Below are 16,702 nucleotides of genomic sequence, written 5' to 3' on the forward strand. Positions count from 1 at the left end.
AGGGTTCAGTAAGTGTTTGGACAACACTCTCAGTCAGGCACATGGTGTGACTCTTGGGGCTATCCTGTGCAGGGCCAGGAGCTGGACTCTATGATCCTTGTGGATCCTTTTCAACTCAGGATATTCTATGATTCTATGAACTAGCACTCTCCCAGGACAATGCATTGGCATAGTTTGGGCCACACCACTTACCAAGAAGGACTATTCTTGATGAGCAGTCTGGATGCAGGCACTCTATTTTGGGCAGAGAAAAAAGCTTAAAAGAGCAGATTCAAGTCATTCAGGGACACTTGCAGGGCCAGAAAACAGACCTTGCCTTGCTCTATTTTGCAAAATAGTTCTTACACCAGCATCATGCCAAACATATTGTATCATTTGAGGAATGCAGCTATTTTGAGCAGAAAGACTGGTACTTGAGAAAGTGAGTGACACTGGTGAGAGCAGACAGATGTTTACTGATTCTGTCGTCATATGCAAAACTGTTGGTGCATGTTCAAAGTAGCTTTCTAAAGATGTGCCTCATGTTATCTTAACATCAGTAAACAGCGGCCTAATGCATTTTCCTGTTTGTTGTGACTTGCTTATCTAGATCCTTTATATATTCCAGGGACACAGTTACTAAATTTGAAGCTGCAAACAGGTTTGTTCTCTTGACATGCTTGCAAGAAATGTTTAATTTTACATTGCAATTTTCAAATATTTTTATATACTCTGGCTAGGTAAAACAGTAAGAAATTAGTGTAACTCAGTGCTGAATTAATGACTTGACTAGCTCACTTGCACAAGCTCTTATTTTCCTCTTTATCAGCTCTTGGGCCAGACATTTTGGAAGAATTTAATCAAAATCCACATCAAAAGCCAAATGAGTGGATTTTAAAGAAAGTTTAATTACAGTGGTCAAACCACCCAGCACGATTTGCTTGATTTGATTAATGTAATGAGGAGCTCATTTAATGAGAAATGCATTAATTCATTCAAACAAGTGGTTTTATCAGTGATATTAAGCATCAACCCAGATTATGTACAGCAGAAATTATTATAGCAAAAATTGACCGAGGTCAAAGCAGTAGTCATGCCATAATTACAAGCTCTCAGCTGTAATCTACCAGTTGAACTTGGGTAGTACTTATCCTGCACAAAAAAGCAGGGCCCCTATTTTAAAAAGCCCCCAAAACCACGGGGGTTTGCTTCAATTCCTCAGATGGGGTCTCCATACCTTTTGTTCAGATGTTCAGAAGATTTGGGAACTGGAATTGAATTCCCCAAGTTTCAGATGGCTACACATGCAGACACTAGTAGCAAATGACAAAGGAAGAGCTCAAAGGAGCCCTTATACCACCCCAAACCCTTAAAGGAAATGGACGTTCTTCATTTGCTCTCTGTTTTACCTCTCTCCTGTCCCCGCGATTTTCGAAACCTGGAACACAGTGACTTTGGGGAAAAATTAGTATTTTACTTCTGGTGAGGGAAACCTCCTTGGAAAAGAAGAAAAATTGGCCTCAAGTAGGAAGTATTTGATAAAAAGAAAAAAGAGTCTCCTCTACATCTTGTTCTCTTCAACTACATTCTTAGATACATTTCACACTCTATATTTCAACTCCCCTGTTTCAGGCCCCCTGCCTGTGAGCTTCAAACAGCACCCATCACCTGCATGCTTCTCTGGTGACCCCTGCTATATCTGCCAGCAGCTGCCAATGCTCTTCTCTCTCCTATGCTGCCCTGACCCCCGTTACCTCTTCAACTTCTGCCATGCTGCCTTGCCTTTATTCAGTTCATGACTTGTTATTCCTGTAGCGTCTCCAGTACCCCTATATGAGCTGCCTTTTCTGCTACTTTATACTGGGTCTGTATAGCACTGAGACTCCTTTGATTTTCAAGTGTTCTACTTCTAAGCCTGTTTGGCTACCAGAGCACTTTCTAAGCACTGCTGCACAGTGGACTTAAGTAGTCTTTTCTCAGCTACCACCAGCAACTGGTAAAGGAGACCGTATTTAAAACTGTTCCCCAAGTAGACAGAAGGCTGGTCAAGGAGCTGAGAAGTGGAGCACAAGCCCAGTTGCAGACAGGATGCTCTGTGGGTAGATGCATACTGACAAGTGAAGACTGGCATCATCAGGAATATGACAGTAAGACACTACTATTAGAGTGCCTAATGAATGTAAGTACCAAGGTTCATCTGTAGGTTTGGAAGTTTGGATCAAGATCTTCAAGAAATAAGCTGAAGTAGAGAACTAGAGATGTCAAAAAATAGACCTAAGGATTTATTTGCCACATTAATAGAAAATGAGCAATAAAACCATTCATGCTGAGCTAAAAATATAATCCTTAGGATCATTTCTGCTAGTGGCCTTTAAACCACAAGGAAATGAGGAAAAATTGGAATTGGAGTCCCTTGATTTTAGAGAAGTCCTGGGATCTGCCTATATCTGACTGCTGCACACCAACAGGAACCTGTGATATTGGCATATAAACGGTTGCACAGAGGAAAGCATTAACAGTGATGACAGCAAGGCTGTTTGCAAGGTAAAGTCAATTCCATCTTGGAACAAGCAACCCAAATAGCATATACATACTCTCTGCAGAAGCTGCCCCTTGATGTCACATTTAGTATCCTTGAGTGGAATCTACATGGGAAATCATAATACATAAATTGTTAGAAGATCCTATCTTAAAATACTTTTTCCCACTATCTCCCAGCCCAGCTTTCAAGCAAGCAACCAACCTTGCTAAACTTATCATCTGAAGAAAATTCCCAAAGACCAATATATCTGACCATATCAGTGAGAAATGCAAAAATCGCAACTCTTCTCCACAGACCTCAAAAGAACCATGACAAACAATGGATCCTCATAATATTCATCCCTGAATGCAAACTACTTCTTATGTATCATGTGCCCTCTGTACCATAGTGAACTCACACTGACAATCCCTTTATGAAAGAAAACAATGGTTAATAACAAAAACTTGTCTTCTAAAACAGTCATTCTCCTTCTGATCATTCAGCCTTCATCCTCAGGCGTATCCTACAAAAGAAACTGGAAAGACTAAGACAAGATTGAAGTTAATAATTTTATAGGACACCAAAAATTTTTCATTCTAATGACAATGCTAATTTTATGGCACATTACAATTTACCTCACATATAGCTTGCTAATCTCAGTTTCTCAGGAGATAATTACCTGTGCATTTCTTCCATCCTGTGTTCAGTAGAGCTGAAGACCTTATTACCTCTCCTCTTACTAACTTCCTCTGTTCCTTTCATCTCAAAATACCTGACTGATTAATGTAATGAAACTGAACTCAGAAAAATTGCTTCTGATCTTTGCTTATCTCGGTTTGCTAGCTATGCCCCTGCTTCTGTTTTTTGCTCCTCGATCTTGTCTGATTTTTTCCTATTAGGTGTACTCTTAATAGATACTGCCTTTCTCCACACATATTCCTTACGAGTGTTATGACTATTCCCTATTTACCAAAAAACCTGCCCAACCATTCTCCACTTTGAAAATACCAGGCATGGTTCCAGATATGGTTCCAGTTCTGACTCACAGATACCTTTTTGAATAGTTATATGGCTTTCTGTCTGGCATTATCTGAGCTCCCAGTTGCTTGAAAGAAATATTTGGGCTTAGGCAAAGAATAGGAACACAATTAACTGGTCAAACATCAGTCACTATTTCTAAAAGGAAAGGAAACATTGTTAACTCAGATCTTTCTAAAATGAAAGCAAAATATGACATGGACAAGATTCGGGAATGTGTTGTTCAACGTGGAGCAGTTATGTGTTTCCCAATCCAGTCAGAGATGAAAATTTTTATTGTCAGTTCTGTCTGATACTTCCCAGCTAGTGAATTGGCCTTTGGCAATGCTCATTGCAATGATGTTGTATATTATTTGCTTCTCCCCTTTATCCATGGAGCTCAAAAACCTCTTCACTTTACTTTTCTGCATTCAAATTCAGTAACTTTAAGCTGTAACAGCTTGGGAAAGGTTAACCAGTATCTTAGGACTGAACTCAATATAATTTTGCCTATGGGCTTTCAGTGTGCACGAATTAAAATATATGGACCTATAGTTTAATACATTTTAGGAAGTATTAAATAAGACAGTACACAAAACTCTGAGATAATGTGAAGATCTACCATCTTCTGCCAAATGCCATACACTTCCTTGGACTTGCAGGAGTAGCATGTATTATTCTGCTTGCATTACATGCAGTCCTTGATGCGCACCTGGGAGTCATTCTTTGCAAGCAAGTACCTGGATTTCACATCCAGGCTAGAATTTCTACACTCTTTTTCTTTCACTGAAAGGCATTTAGAGAAAATTCAAGACAGGATTAAGGAGAGGATTTTAAAACTTGTATTCCTCATTTTGTGAAGTTAGGGGTTATCTGTGACCCCAGTGACCAGAGAGACCTACCACCTCAGTATTACCATGTAAAAAGTAACTGTTTACCCCATATGTTCCTGTCACCATGGAAAAGCTCAGGAAATATATGGAAAAGATTTTTTGCAGGTTCAGAGGAAAAGCAGGCCCTCTCATCTCTTTCCCCTACTGAGATACAAACCAGGATCTTGCTCTCCTAAGCAGTAGGGAGATAATCTTCAGCATTGATATATGGGAACTGCTGATACAATGTAAATATTTGCTAAAAACAAAATATTTGCCAACAACCTAAAAGACTGTGTGCCTAAAGTAGCTCTCCACGCTGCCTTTCCTTAGCAAGGTGTACAAGGAAATGTGTACTCGGCTATCAGTTCCACTGCTGCCTCCTAAGAGATTGAACCTACAGTGCATTGTACCTACATCCCAACGAGCCATACTTAATTCCCTTCTCCTCTTCTGGCTGTGCCACTGCAATGAAAGTTTCTTGTAGAAACAGAGGTGCTTCTGGAACAGTCAAACAGCTCCTGCTACTCATGAGCCAGTGTCTGTGGCACCTGCTGCGGGGCTGGTACCACCATCAGCTTCTTCAATGTCACGAGGCACATGCTCCTGACTTGGCCGTCGGGTTTCGATGGCCAAGAGCCCACTACAACATCTCTCTGCACCACTACAGATTTGCAGATCTCGGAGCCAATCATTGGAAGAAACACACAAATTCAGCTCAGTCAACCTCATTTCCCATCTGCGATCAAGTAACACGAGAGCACTGTTGAGGATGGTGTGGGGGAAAGGATGAAATGTGAAAATAATGTGAGACGAGGATGCCCAAGATGTTTGGTGATGGAAACCGGTTTCCACGCTCCCAGGTGGCTGCCAGGTCCCTCCTCAACAGCCCCACGGGAGGGAGATGCGGCAGGAGTGCGAGGCACAGTGGCCCTTACCTTCTCGTTCTTCCTCTCCTCAGCTTTGCTGGCAGGTCCAGGGGTGACGGGGGCACACAGGGGCCCACTGCCCACCTCCCCATTGAGGTGGGCCGCGCTGACGTTGGGCGGGGTGATGGCGGCAGCGGCGGAGGTGAGGGGGATGAGAGGTCGGGCCCCTGGTGTGGGCGGCTGGTGGCCGTGCTGGGGGGACACAGCGGGGTGAGGCCGAATGGCGGCTGCGGGCAGGCGGGAGGGCGAGCTGGGCGTCCGCAGGGGTGACACCGTGGCGGTGGGTCGGTCCGGGGCTGGCACCGTGGGGTGGGCTGCAGAAGGAGGACAGAGCACGGTTAAACCCACCTTGCACTGGCAGATCTGGCCCTTCAGTGGCCATCGCTGCCACAAGGTGCCAGGGCCTGACAGAGAGATAAGCTCTTAGCCTTAACCCGGGATATCTCAGCCTGGAAGTGTTTGCAGCTAATTCCCCTCCAGGCTGTAAAAGGCCTGTCTGAAGTCACCAAAATTGGCCTGTCCTCCCCAGTGATGTGACTATCCCTGTGCATACTATCTTTTAAAAATACATTATCTAGTTCCAGCTGAGCTGTCTTCCAAACCCCCTCCTAACCTAATAGGTTTTAGAGCAATGCAACATGGGACCTAAAAGGTCAGCCCAGATGATCCAGGCTGACGTAGCAGACAGCAATTACAAAGGAAAGTCTCTTGTTTCAGCCCTAAAAAAATGATCAACAGCACGTCACCGTGCTGCACAGGATAAATTAAGCAGAAATCCATTGGAGGATTTCTGAGCTCAGCCTCCTCTCTGCCAGCAAAGTCCCTAAGGAACTATGCAGTGCCTTTTAGTCTGGCTGCCCCTGCTAAGCAAACCCTGCCTGCAAGCAGTGGGAACCAGAAATTAGTGCTTGTCTGTTTAACAGTGATTGTGACACACTGCCAAGGTCAACTCTTCAGGGATTCTGGAGCCTGTTGCATGCCTCATGTTGCAAAATATGTGACAAAGCTCCAGGTCCATTTCCACAACTATATTGTCTATGACTTCCAGGTTGGTTGAGCATAGACATAACCTAAATACCACTCCACTTCAAGTATTTACAGCCTAGAAGTCAAGTTCACACCTAGACATTCCCTCACTTAAATGATTCGGTAATAGGACTGGCTGGAAAATGCCCATTTCATAAATGATTTCAAAGTTTCATAATCTTCTGTCTCAGTGCAAAATTTGAACCTTCAAACATTTTTCTGAGAACAACCTACTCACTCACACCACAATAACCTCTATTCTGGTCAGGTTATTCACCTGGGATGTGAAAACATAGGATCAGGTCACTGCACTTTTCTCGTCTGTGGAGAACACCTCTGAGAAGTTGTCAATTCCCTTTGCAACAGCACAGCTTTATGGTTGGTAGTTCTATGGTTGAACTACATCCATTCCTAACAAAAACCGTTGAGTTCAGTAAATCAGCTTTTCTTTGACCAAGATATATTTTACTGGAAAATTTCTGACCCACTTTGATCCGTGGTTTTCTTACAAGTTCATCTGAAGGCTGTATTTTTATGCAGCTGGAATTCACTCAATCTATAACTAAAGAACAATGCTAGAACAACCACTATTTTCTGTTTCTGTGGTAAAGAGTGGCACCCTTACCAGGGACCGAAATGAGACAATGCCATTAATCATACTCGCTACACCAGCTGAGCACTCCTGGCAGGAGGGAATTTTCATCCCCCAGTCTTATGTCCTATTATCTGAAGCACTACTGAACATGATGGGCCAGTGACCACCAGATTAGTACCTCTCAAGTTTGTATGATTTTCCCTCACAGCAGCTTCTTGATTTTATAACATCTCTTTTTACTAATGTTGCTCATAGCAAATCAAACTATCATTAACCAGTCTGTAACTTGATGTGATTTTATCATGTAGCATCAGGAAGGCCCTAAAAGTTGTTATTACAGACACCTTCAAAACTACTATTATGTCGCTGATAATGTCGGAACGGCCAATGCGACACAGATATCAGAGTCAGACATAGTCCAGGTGCAAGGTGATCAGGAAGCTGTTTATTGCTCTCAAGTGTTTCTCTTATACTCTTCGTACACTATCGTGCCACAACACAATTGGTCAAAAGCCTCAAGCATAAGACACTGCACACACTCTTATTGGTGACACTGAAGACACTGTGCATGCTGTGACATGCTATTGGTGACACTATACACATTTTGATTGGTGACCTTTGGTCTGGGCTGCATTATGTTTGTTCCGTCCACCATTACAGTAAATATTTCCTAAAAGTTGTTTAAATTCCTCATCACTAATTGCCAGGCTGCTGACAGATTCTCTGTCAACCCCGACACTATTACTATTAGTTACCATCTCCCCCTCCTTGAATTACCAAGAACATACACTGAAAGTGCAGTTCAATTCCAGAGAGCCAGACAGGGCACCACTAGTTATTTTGAAGCAATTCACTCCTGATTTTCCCATTTGGAACCTGTGTGATGAGCAACCACTGCTCTCAGAAATCTGATTTTCCAGGACAGTTAAGCTTGTAGGGTCAAAGTTTTGAATTACTGTTTGTAGGGAGCAATGGCTTTCCTAAATTTAGAGCAAAAGCACACTAAATGGAATATCACTGCATGTACCTGGGAGCAGAACCCTGATTTGGTAATATTAGGTACAATACTTCTTTCATGTAGGACTTGGTGTTTCCACACACAAAAAGGAAACAGAAAATATGAGAAACAGTAAAAGAAATGGCCTAAGAAAAATCAACTCTGAGCAGAGCTCTCATATTTTATTCTGTAATTTTATCTGCTTACTGTTACAATGTATGCCTTTGCTCTGGATCCCTGTATCTGGACTGTGCTGCATCAAACATGCTATTAATTAGCAATGCTCACTGAAGGCTATTTTTGTTCTACACCACTCATATTTCATTTGGGGTGTATTCCTACATTAGTGGCCTTGTGCAAAATTGATTTGTTACTCATGTATATTGCAAGCCAACAGAAACGTGATTTGAATACTGTGCCAGCTTGCCTCTCTTGGAAAGCTTTTGCAAAAGTCACTGCACTGACCTGTCCTGCAGGACTAAAGGGACCTTTTGAGGGGCTCTGATCCACAGGATACTGGTAAGGAAATCCATTACAGAGAAAATTACTGATAATCATGAAAATTTCCTTTATTTATCCTGGAAAAGGTTTATTTAATTAAAATAAGAATCTCATGAACCTTCTGGAAGGGTTGGAGAACTCCCTGTTACGAGGTTTTGAAACAGTTCTGTGGTCCCTGGATCACTCTGCCTGCCAACTGCTTGGCACTTGAGAGGTGTCGTAGTGACCTGGAGGAGCAATCTTAAATCAGGGAAGTTGCTGGATGTGTAGCACAGCAGCACTGTGGAAGAAAGCTACGGGGCATGCCAGGTCTCTGGGGCAAAACAATCCGTCACCTCAGTTTCAGGGGAGTCAGGAGGGCTCAGGAGGCACCAGGAGCACCTGAACAGTTCCTGAGAGCCTCATCTAAAAGGGGGCATTTTTGGCTCGTCACTGTGGGAGCAGAAGGGCTTTTGGAAGGGTGTGACTTGAGGGGTAAGCAGCACTTTCTGAACTAAACAAAAAGAGGATAAATTGATTATCCCCCAGTGTGACATGGATACCATGTAAAGCACTGTTTGCTGAGCAGAGGAGTCTGCACTGTTCGAGATTCAGATTCACATGTATTTGATTATGTTTTCTTCCCTTTTGTCTGGACTGTGTAGGAGGTGAGATTAGATGGTCATAATGGTGCCTTCTGGCTTCAAAAGGTATGAATCCATGACTTACTTCACAGGGTATTTCTCAGTTTTGAGCAGTCACAGTTCTTACTGATCTGCCTTTGCAAACACAATGGCTCACATCCCTATATAATATCAGAAACAAAATGTTTTAAATTTCGCTAAAAAGTTCCACCCCAGGATTTACTTTTACTTTATTCAACATCAGAGGCTGTTTAACATCAGGGAAAGGGGAATAAATTGTACTCTAGAAAATTGTGCTGTACATCAGAAAGGGAACCTAGAAAGAACAGAGGCCCCCTGGTGCAAGAAGCTCTTATTTTCACTTCAAAAGGTGGCAGCATTTTTCAGATCTTTTTCTTTATCACTAGCACTGGGTCCCATTCTACCTAATAAATACCTTTCAACCCTGAAGCCCAATGAAACAGTTCTTAATTTTAAGGCATGTATTACTTGCCCTGCAATACAGGCAGTATTTTTCTGTCAGTAAGCCAACTGGACTCAGAACTGTTAATCTCCCCAGGATGCAGGGTGCTTGCTTTCACTCAGATAAATTGTATAAATATTTGTAAACACTATAATCTATTTCAGCTGTAGCAACAGAACAATCTGATAAACACAACGTGGTTCCCAGAGATCAATAGAAACCCATAAATATTACAAGCAAAGAAAACATACTCTATCCCACGTTGACTGAGCTGTGACTAAAACGAGAAAGAAAGCTGTGGGGACAGGCAAGTTCTAGAGGCTTGCACTCGAGAGGTAAAACATCAATCCTCCCTACACAGGGTGAGAGGCACTGATGGGTGTGCACTTACCTATCTGCATGGTGTTGCGGGGCTGGCTGGCTGGCTGCTGAGCTGAGTACCTCAGGCAGTTATTCAGCTGTGGAGAGGCTGCCTGCAGCTGGGGATGCGTCTGGGGAGTGGTGATAGGAACAACTGGTCTGACGGTTGTGGTGACACTGGTGTGACTGGCCCCGATGGGGTGGATGGCTCCTGGAGCTACTTTTGTTGTTGGAACTCCTCCAGGTCCGCTGTTCCTGGGCTGCCCAGCTCCCACTGGCACCCTGTATGGAATCAAGGCACAGCGTAAACATGCTGCAGAGACCCCAATACCCAACCACAGTGCTGATAAGCACCCCCAGTTACTTAGGGGTTTTAACATGATACTCTATCAGTTGTTAAAGTAAACTGAGATATAGATACACATTTATCTTTATAGGGCCCAGTCTTAAGCAAGCTGGAGGACATTTTCACCCCTTTATCCTACAGGAAGAAGTGCAGGGTAAAAATGGAAAAGATAATTTATCTCATCACTTTTTTATTATGCTACATTTCTGTCTGAATAGCTTCTAGCAAAATCACAAATCTTAATTCAGAGGAAATAAGTATCTCCCAAATGTCATTTTGTGTGCCAGAGGCTATTTCACACAGAGTGATAATTAAAACATACTCAGAGATCTTTTCTTGGGACCAAACCTGCATACAGCCCTACGGGGAGAAACAAAGATGGATAATGCCAAATCTGTGTGCGGCTATTGAAGGGGACTGAGAAGCAGCAGACTTGACAGGGCTTGGCTTGGCTGAACATTTACCCTATTGATGTAACCAGCCCTAGCTTAGACTTGCTAAGGGAATGCAAAAGGGAAGGGAATGCAGCTGACCTGAATGAAAAAGAAATCCAAACAGTAACCGACCCCTCTTTCATTTCTCGCTTAAACTGTATACATAATCTGTATTTCATCTGAGTGGCCAGGTAGACTTCAGAGGAAAGGGACGAGGCTCTTTCTCCCATATGATGAGTTCAGACTACAGCATGTCTTGATCCTCTTACCACTGAGCTAGAAATTCTCTGACCAAGACAGAAGGACACCAATGGACAAACTCAGCCGCTGCTCAGCAGCTCTTTCTCTGAGTTTCTTACTCAGGTTCCTGAATAATTTCAATGCCCAGCAATAAATGCCATGAAACAGAGGGATCATTTTGTGCTGTTCCTCTCTCTCGGGCTGCTCCTTGTGTGAAGGTCCTCCTCCAGGAAAGGACAGCACAGGGATATGAGGCAGAACAAAGCAAGATGAAGGAAATGGAAATGCAACAGTGCAAGGGATTAGCAAGGGAGGAGAGAATAACAGAAAAAGTACAAGAGCCAACTACAGGAGGTGGACTGGGAGAACTTCTGGGTCCCCAAGATTGTTGTGTGGAAAACAGAGAGAAGCAGATCAGAAGGAAGGAGTATGCTGAACAATCTGTTCTGATTCAGAGGACATGAATGACAGAATAAGTAACCCTAAGAAAAGAGTAGAAAAGGGAAGAGACAAAAGAGTGAAATTCTGATAGAAAAAGACCAACACACAGGCTGGAAGATATGGTCCAAAAGTGCAAAATATAGCTATCCCTTCTGCCCAGTTCTCCCTCCCCCAAAACCACAAGAGGAAAGACAACACTGTGCTGTCAGTGACTTGACTCATCTCATGGTGCAAGGTTTACCTGGAATACACTTTGTTAAATGAATCTGAATTTTTTTTCTTCAATTTTTTTTCGAGAAACCTATAGGCTGGGAAAAACTGGGAATCCCACCAGATGGAAATTTTGACTGTCTGTCATCTGCTATGAAGAGCTGGCAAGGTGGCAGGAAGGTTCAGCTGATCTGACTTGGCCATCTGCACTAGACTGAGTTTGCCAGAAAAGCACACCTAACAGTCCACTGAGAGCTGTGGTCAGGCAAACATGCATGCTGACAGGCACAGAAACTATTTGTGACTCCCACAGAGATGGATAGATGTTGGATGTGGCAAATTTCCTATGCTGCCCTTTACCTGTCTGTCCATCTAAAGAGTCTTGTTCTTTTTCCACCACAGTCTGCTCATGCATGTTTTGGCAGCTTATAAATCTAGCTCAGTGTTATTAAATTCATGGACAACTTCTTTTCCTTGGGTTTTGTAAGGAGTGGCAGAAAAACATGTATGAATCTGATCTTATTCTTTGCTGTCAAAGGACAACAAAATATGCTGAAAGTGCAGCAAATAGGAGATTTTGTTGCTATCAGATTTTTCATGCTCTTCTCCCTAAGAGTGATTTGCACGGGAACTTAATTAGCTCACAGGATCATAAATATAATCATAAAACTGCTTTCGGGTTTTGTGGAAAGCACTTTTGCCCTTTAGCACTTCTCTGTCTTGTTCTAGCTGTGACACGCTGCATTTAATAAAATCTTGCTGATTCAGATCACCAACCCTTCAGCACGAACTTCCTTACTAATTAAAAGCTGAAGTGGCAAGGAGTAAAGGCAGCCAAGGAGCTCTATAAAATAAGGTAAATACATTTAGGTTGATGAACTGTGAAGAACCAATGAATTAATATTTGGGGGTTTCTTACTGAAATGCAATATTAGGACTGTCAGCAGGCTTAGCTATCTTCTAATCTGCTCTAAACTTTTGGTATTGCTCAGCCCACATATTACAGACTTGACATAAACTGTAGATGGAACAAAGCTGGATCAATTTTTCAAGATCAACACTGTCTGAATTGTGAAGTGCCTTTCCCTGGAGAGGAGTGAAAGATGGTGGAGACAGTGCTCATGAGGGAGGAGGGACTGAGCATATGAAAAGCAGTGAGCTGAGTTTGCAAATCCACAGTTTGTCTAAAGGAGACATGGGCATACATATGGCACCATTCACCTGCAAGGAGTATGTGGGGCAATCAGTCTGGGACACAGCCATGAACTTCCTTCTCATCTTTCAGACTATTTCAGAGTGGGCTCTAGATCAGAAACAACCTTTGACTTGGTGTTGTCCAATACCAAACTCTGAAAAATGGTATCGCTCCCCAAAACATGCTATTCTTTCCTTTTCTCATCTTCTGCAATGGAGATGGGTAGCTAAAATCAGACAATTTACTGAACTCTCCTACCACTTCTGAATTTTAACAGTTCAAACATTAGTCCAGATCCAAAGCATTCCAGATCTTTGCTTTAAGAAAAACAAAATCTACAAGAGAAGCTACTGAAAAGCAAGATACAAGCATTTCTTATTTTGTTACATGTCCAGTATTTTTATAACAACAACAAAGTGTTTAGCCAACAGATTCTTTACAAAAGTAAAACCAGGGCTTATCAGAGGTTATAAATGCCATCAATCCAATACAACTACTGTAATCTCCTGAGGACATGGATAACTCCAATGCTACAACCAGCAAGTCTCATTACTGAAGTCTGCAATGCCACCAGAAATTTTCTGGAAGGGAAATGTGATTTCAGAGCAGAGCTACGTTGTTTTCAGTGTCCTCCAGATGCAGAGAACTCAGCCCCAGTTCAGGCCAGTGGTCCTCACCTTGAGACAGGTGTCACGTAGTTGCCTGGGAAGACACCGGACATCCCACTCCTCAGAGATGTCCCCTTGAACCAGCCGTCCTGGCACTTCTCAATGACCCGGTACATCTCACCTTTGCGGAGCTCCAGCTCGTCGTTCTTCTGGGGCTTGTAGGCATACAGGGCTAGGTAGCTGTGGGGAGAGGTCACACAGGAAGAGAGCACACAGATGGCATCAACCACCACTTGTCCCGCTCCAACTCCAGCCCCACAGAGCAGAAAGTGAGCAGAAGCAATGTTAAGAAATTGGGGTTGAAAAGGGACGTCATTACAGCATACCAAACAAGGAAGGGCAGAGACTGGATTACAAGACAATAAGGGAATAACTAATCAGAGTAAAGTAGGCTGTGATTTAGAAATTGATGAGACATACTTCTCACTCAGGGCACAACCAAAGCGAAACACTGCCACACAAAGCAGCACTGAAGTTAAAGACTTAGCAGCAGTTGCAGAAAGACAAGGCAATTACAGAGACAGCCAGAGCAACAAGGACTAGAGTAAGAGGGCTTTGCAAAGCCTAACATTTGGATAAAGCGTATGCTGTAGGGTGGGAGCCTATTGTGGAGTTTCAGAAGAAACTTTTCTTATGGGTAGGCTACTTTAAAAGCACTTAAGACAGCTTTACTTGCATCTTTCTCAACACTATTTATGCTGGCCAAGTTTAGCAACAACACACCAAACTGTTCTGATCCGGTATGGTAGTTCTTGTACCATATGGGTAAACCAAAAGTGACAGAGGGACAAATTCTGTAAGGGGTTTTTTACTTCAGTAGGTGAAGTGGTAGAATTTGGCTTTAGATGTTTTGCATGCAAATATTCTAATAAATCTTTAATAATGATCCAGTATGTAGAACTTTTTATTTATTTCATTATAGCTTTTATTTATTCCCTTTGTTTAGAATCTTTCTATTTATCTCTCCTTTGTTCTTCTGTTACTACTTCAGGGATGTGTCTAGTGTTGTAAAATGACTACAGCTTAAAGTCCCTAAAGATATTCTCTCTGTTTAAAGAAATCCTTGTTGAAAATTAAGAATGATTGCTTGCACTTTGGGAAATAATGGAAAGTTGGGATAGAACAGCAAGGGTGCACACACAGAACAACATTTTCTTTGTAAATACCGTTGTTGTTTATTTTTTTTTGTTATGTAGCTTTTCTACAGATGCAGAAAGGGATTTCTGGTAATTCTTGATCAAGGTTATACATTCTTGAGTTTTTTTTATTTATTTGTTCTTTACAGGCAGTGAGGAGAGATTAAGACAAATGGGAAAACACTTACAGAAAGTGCATTTACACTACAAAGTGCAGCAGAATGCTCTTAGGCTCAGGGGTGGGTGAGAAGAGGCTCACTGCCCACCTTATAGTAGTGAACCAGAGAAATAATGAAAACTATAACCACTGCGATTGTAGATTTTCAGCCAATAAAAATGATACATGACCTTTTACTTCTGCTCTCCAGGAAATATAATTCAGGAATAAATCCTGTTAGTTTTTTTGATCCTACTCCTTTACTGTATCAGTAGATTTTCTTATTTTTATTCTGAAGACAGTAAATAAACAGCAGTAATGAGCAGAATATGAAATATTGGTAACAGCTCCTAGGGGAATGCTTAGGCTGATGTGCCTGGCTCTGTTTACCACACACATGGGGTACAAAGACCTAATCAGAAACTGTATTTCATTAGTCAACAGATGGGAGGAAACACCCTGCACATCCTTTGTTTAGCCTATGTAATCAGGTGGTCTTGAGCAGGTCTGTAGCTGTTCACACGATGGAAAACATGAGGCTACATATGAACTGAAGAATATCAGAATGTGTCACCCTGACAAGAAATAAGGTTGCATGCTTCGGTGCTGGTCTTTCAGCACTGCACTCTGCAAGGACATAACAGAAAGTGCCAGACTGCAGTCACTCGAGGGAGCAGAAAGTGTGGCTTTGACTACCACTTTTGAAGTTGCTGCTTACACAGGGCTCAGATTCAGAAGCTATGGGTAAGGCAGGGGGTCAAGGACAGAGCATTTTAGATAGACTCAGCCTTTTTCCCCAAGGGCTACATGTAATAATGTAATTTACAGGTGGAGATGCTGGAAGAAGGTGCAAGGAAAATTACCCTAATTGGATCACAGGCTGTTGTGCCTTGCAGCTATCTCTAGCTCTCCTACTATCTTCTTTCTGTTCTCTCCTACTAGCTTCACCCTGCAAATTCCCCCAAATCAGCCACCACTAAATCTGAATATCCAATATCACAATAAGCCTAAACATTCTCTGGATAGAACAGAGACTAAAAGAAGGTGTACAACAGCCCAGCAGGGACACCATACCAAAACAGACCAATCTCTGTACGGCTAAAGTGATGAAAGCTTGTATGTGATAAGCAAATATGGTGACCCTGGGACAATGGAGGTGGTCAGGGCTTTCTTTGTGGACCAGCGATCCCACCACCTACGTGGGGCAGTGAGGATGTCTATCCCTGGGGGTGTCCTCTATTAGTTGTAAAGAGGCAAGGGGTTCTCCAAATCCACTGACAGGCCCCACCTGGGTCCATTGCCCCACCCTGTGGGGAGAGGCATATGCTCCATGTGTTGGCAGAGAGCGGGCTGTGGAAGAGCTGGCAGGATGCCTGCTCTTATCCATGGCTGAAAACAATTGGAGTGCAGGCAGCTTCCCTCACCAGCAAGTGTCTCTGGGTTTTTCCTCTGGCAGGAAATCAGGTCTAGCAGTCCCATTTGCTGAGGCTGACTTTGACTTAAGCCAAAGTCTTTGGACTTGGACACATTTCACTATTCTCTAGATTTTAGGTGTAAAACTTCACCACCTAACTCCTGACAACCTAGAAGAAAGTGTTAAAACAATGAAATCTTGCAAAATGCAATATCAAGCTATTCTGAGATATATGAAACAGTGTGGCTAAGGGTTAGGGAGTGGGACCTAGAAGAAACCAAAATGTTTATTAGAAGTTCCCTAAAAAAAGGTTTAAGTGAGAAGGTAGTTTATGCTCTTGGACTTGGGGATTTGCCTGTGACTCTACTTATAATGCAGAAGCCCCGGGGCTCTGTCTAGGTTGCACCTCCCCAGTACTGCTACAGCTTTCAAATAACACATCCTCTTTGACTGGAACTTGGCTTGCAAATGCAAAATGACAGACTGGATTACAAGGCTGCTTCACAAGGGAGATGACAGGAGAAGCACGGGAGGGAGAAGGGGAGGATTGCTGAGGCATGGAGTCAGGGGCATTGCCA

The 16,702-nt window shown here is 42.8% G+C and overlaps 1 protein-coding gene across 1 annotated transcript in view; it reads right to left on the bottom strand.

Moving 5' to 3' along the window:
• The window catches only part of LOC116783088 (E3 ubiquitin-protein ligase SH3RF3-like), a 250,742-nt gene that overhangs the window by 30,424 nt on the left and 203,616 nt on the right, over positions 1-16,702 (bottom strand). The window contains exons 6-8 of the mRNA XM_032680351.1: positions 13,427-13,597; positions 9,915-10,165; positions 5,328-5,632 (exon numbers count right to left, since the gene is read on the bottom strand). Coding sequence (XP_032536242.1) covers positions 5,328-5,632; positions 9,915-10,165; positions 13,427-13,597 — 727 coding nt within the window. The remainder of the gene's footprint in view (positions 1-5,327; positions 5,633-9,914; positions 10,166-13,426; positions 13,598-16,702) is intronic.

This window comes from Chiroxiphia lanceolata, chromosome 2 (genome assembly GCF_009829145.1).
Source record: "Chiroxiphia lanceolata isolate bChiLan1 chromosome 2, bChiLan1.pri, whole genome shotgun sequence".
Taxonomy (NCBI): Eukaryota; Metazoa; Chordata; class Aves; order Passeriformes; family Pipridae; genus Chiroxiphia; species Chiroxiphia lanceolata.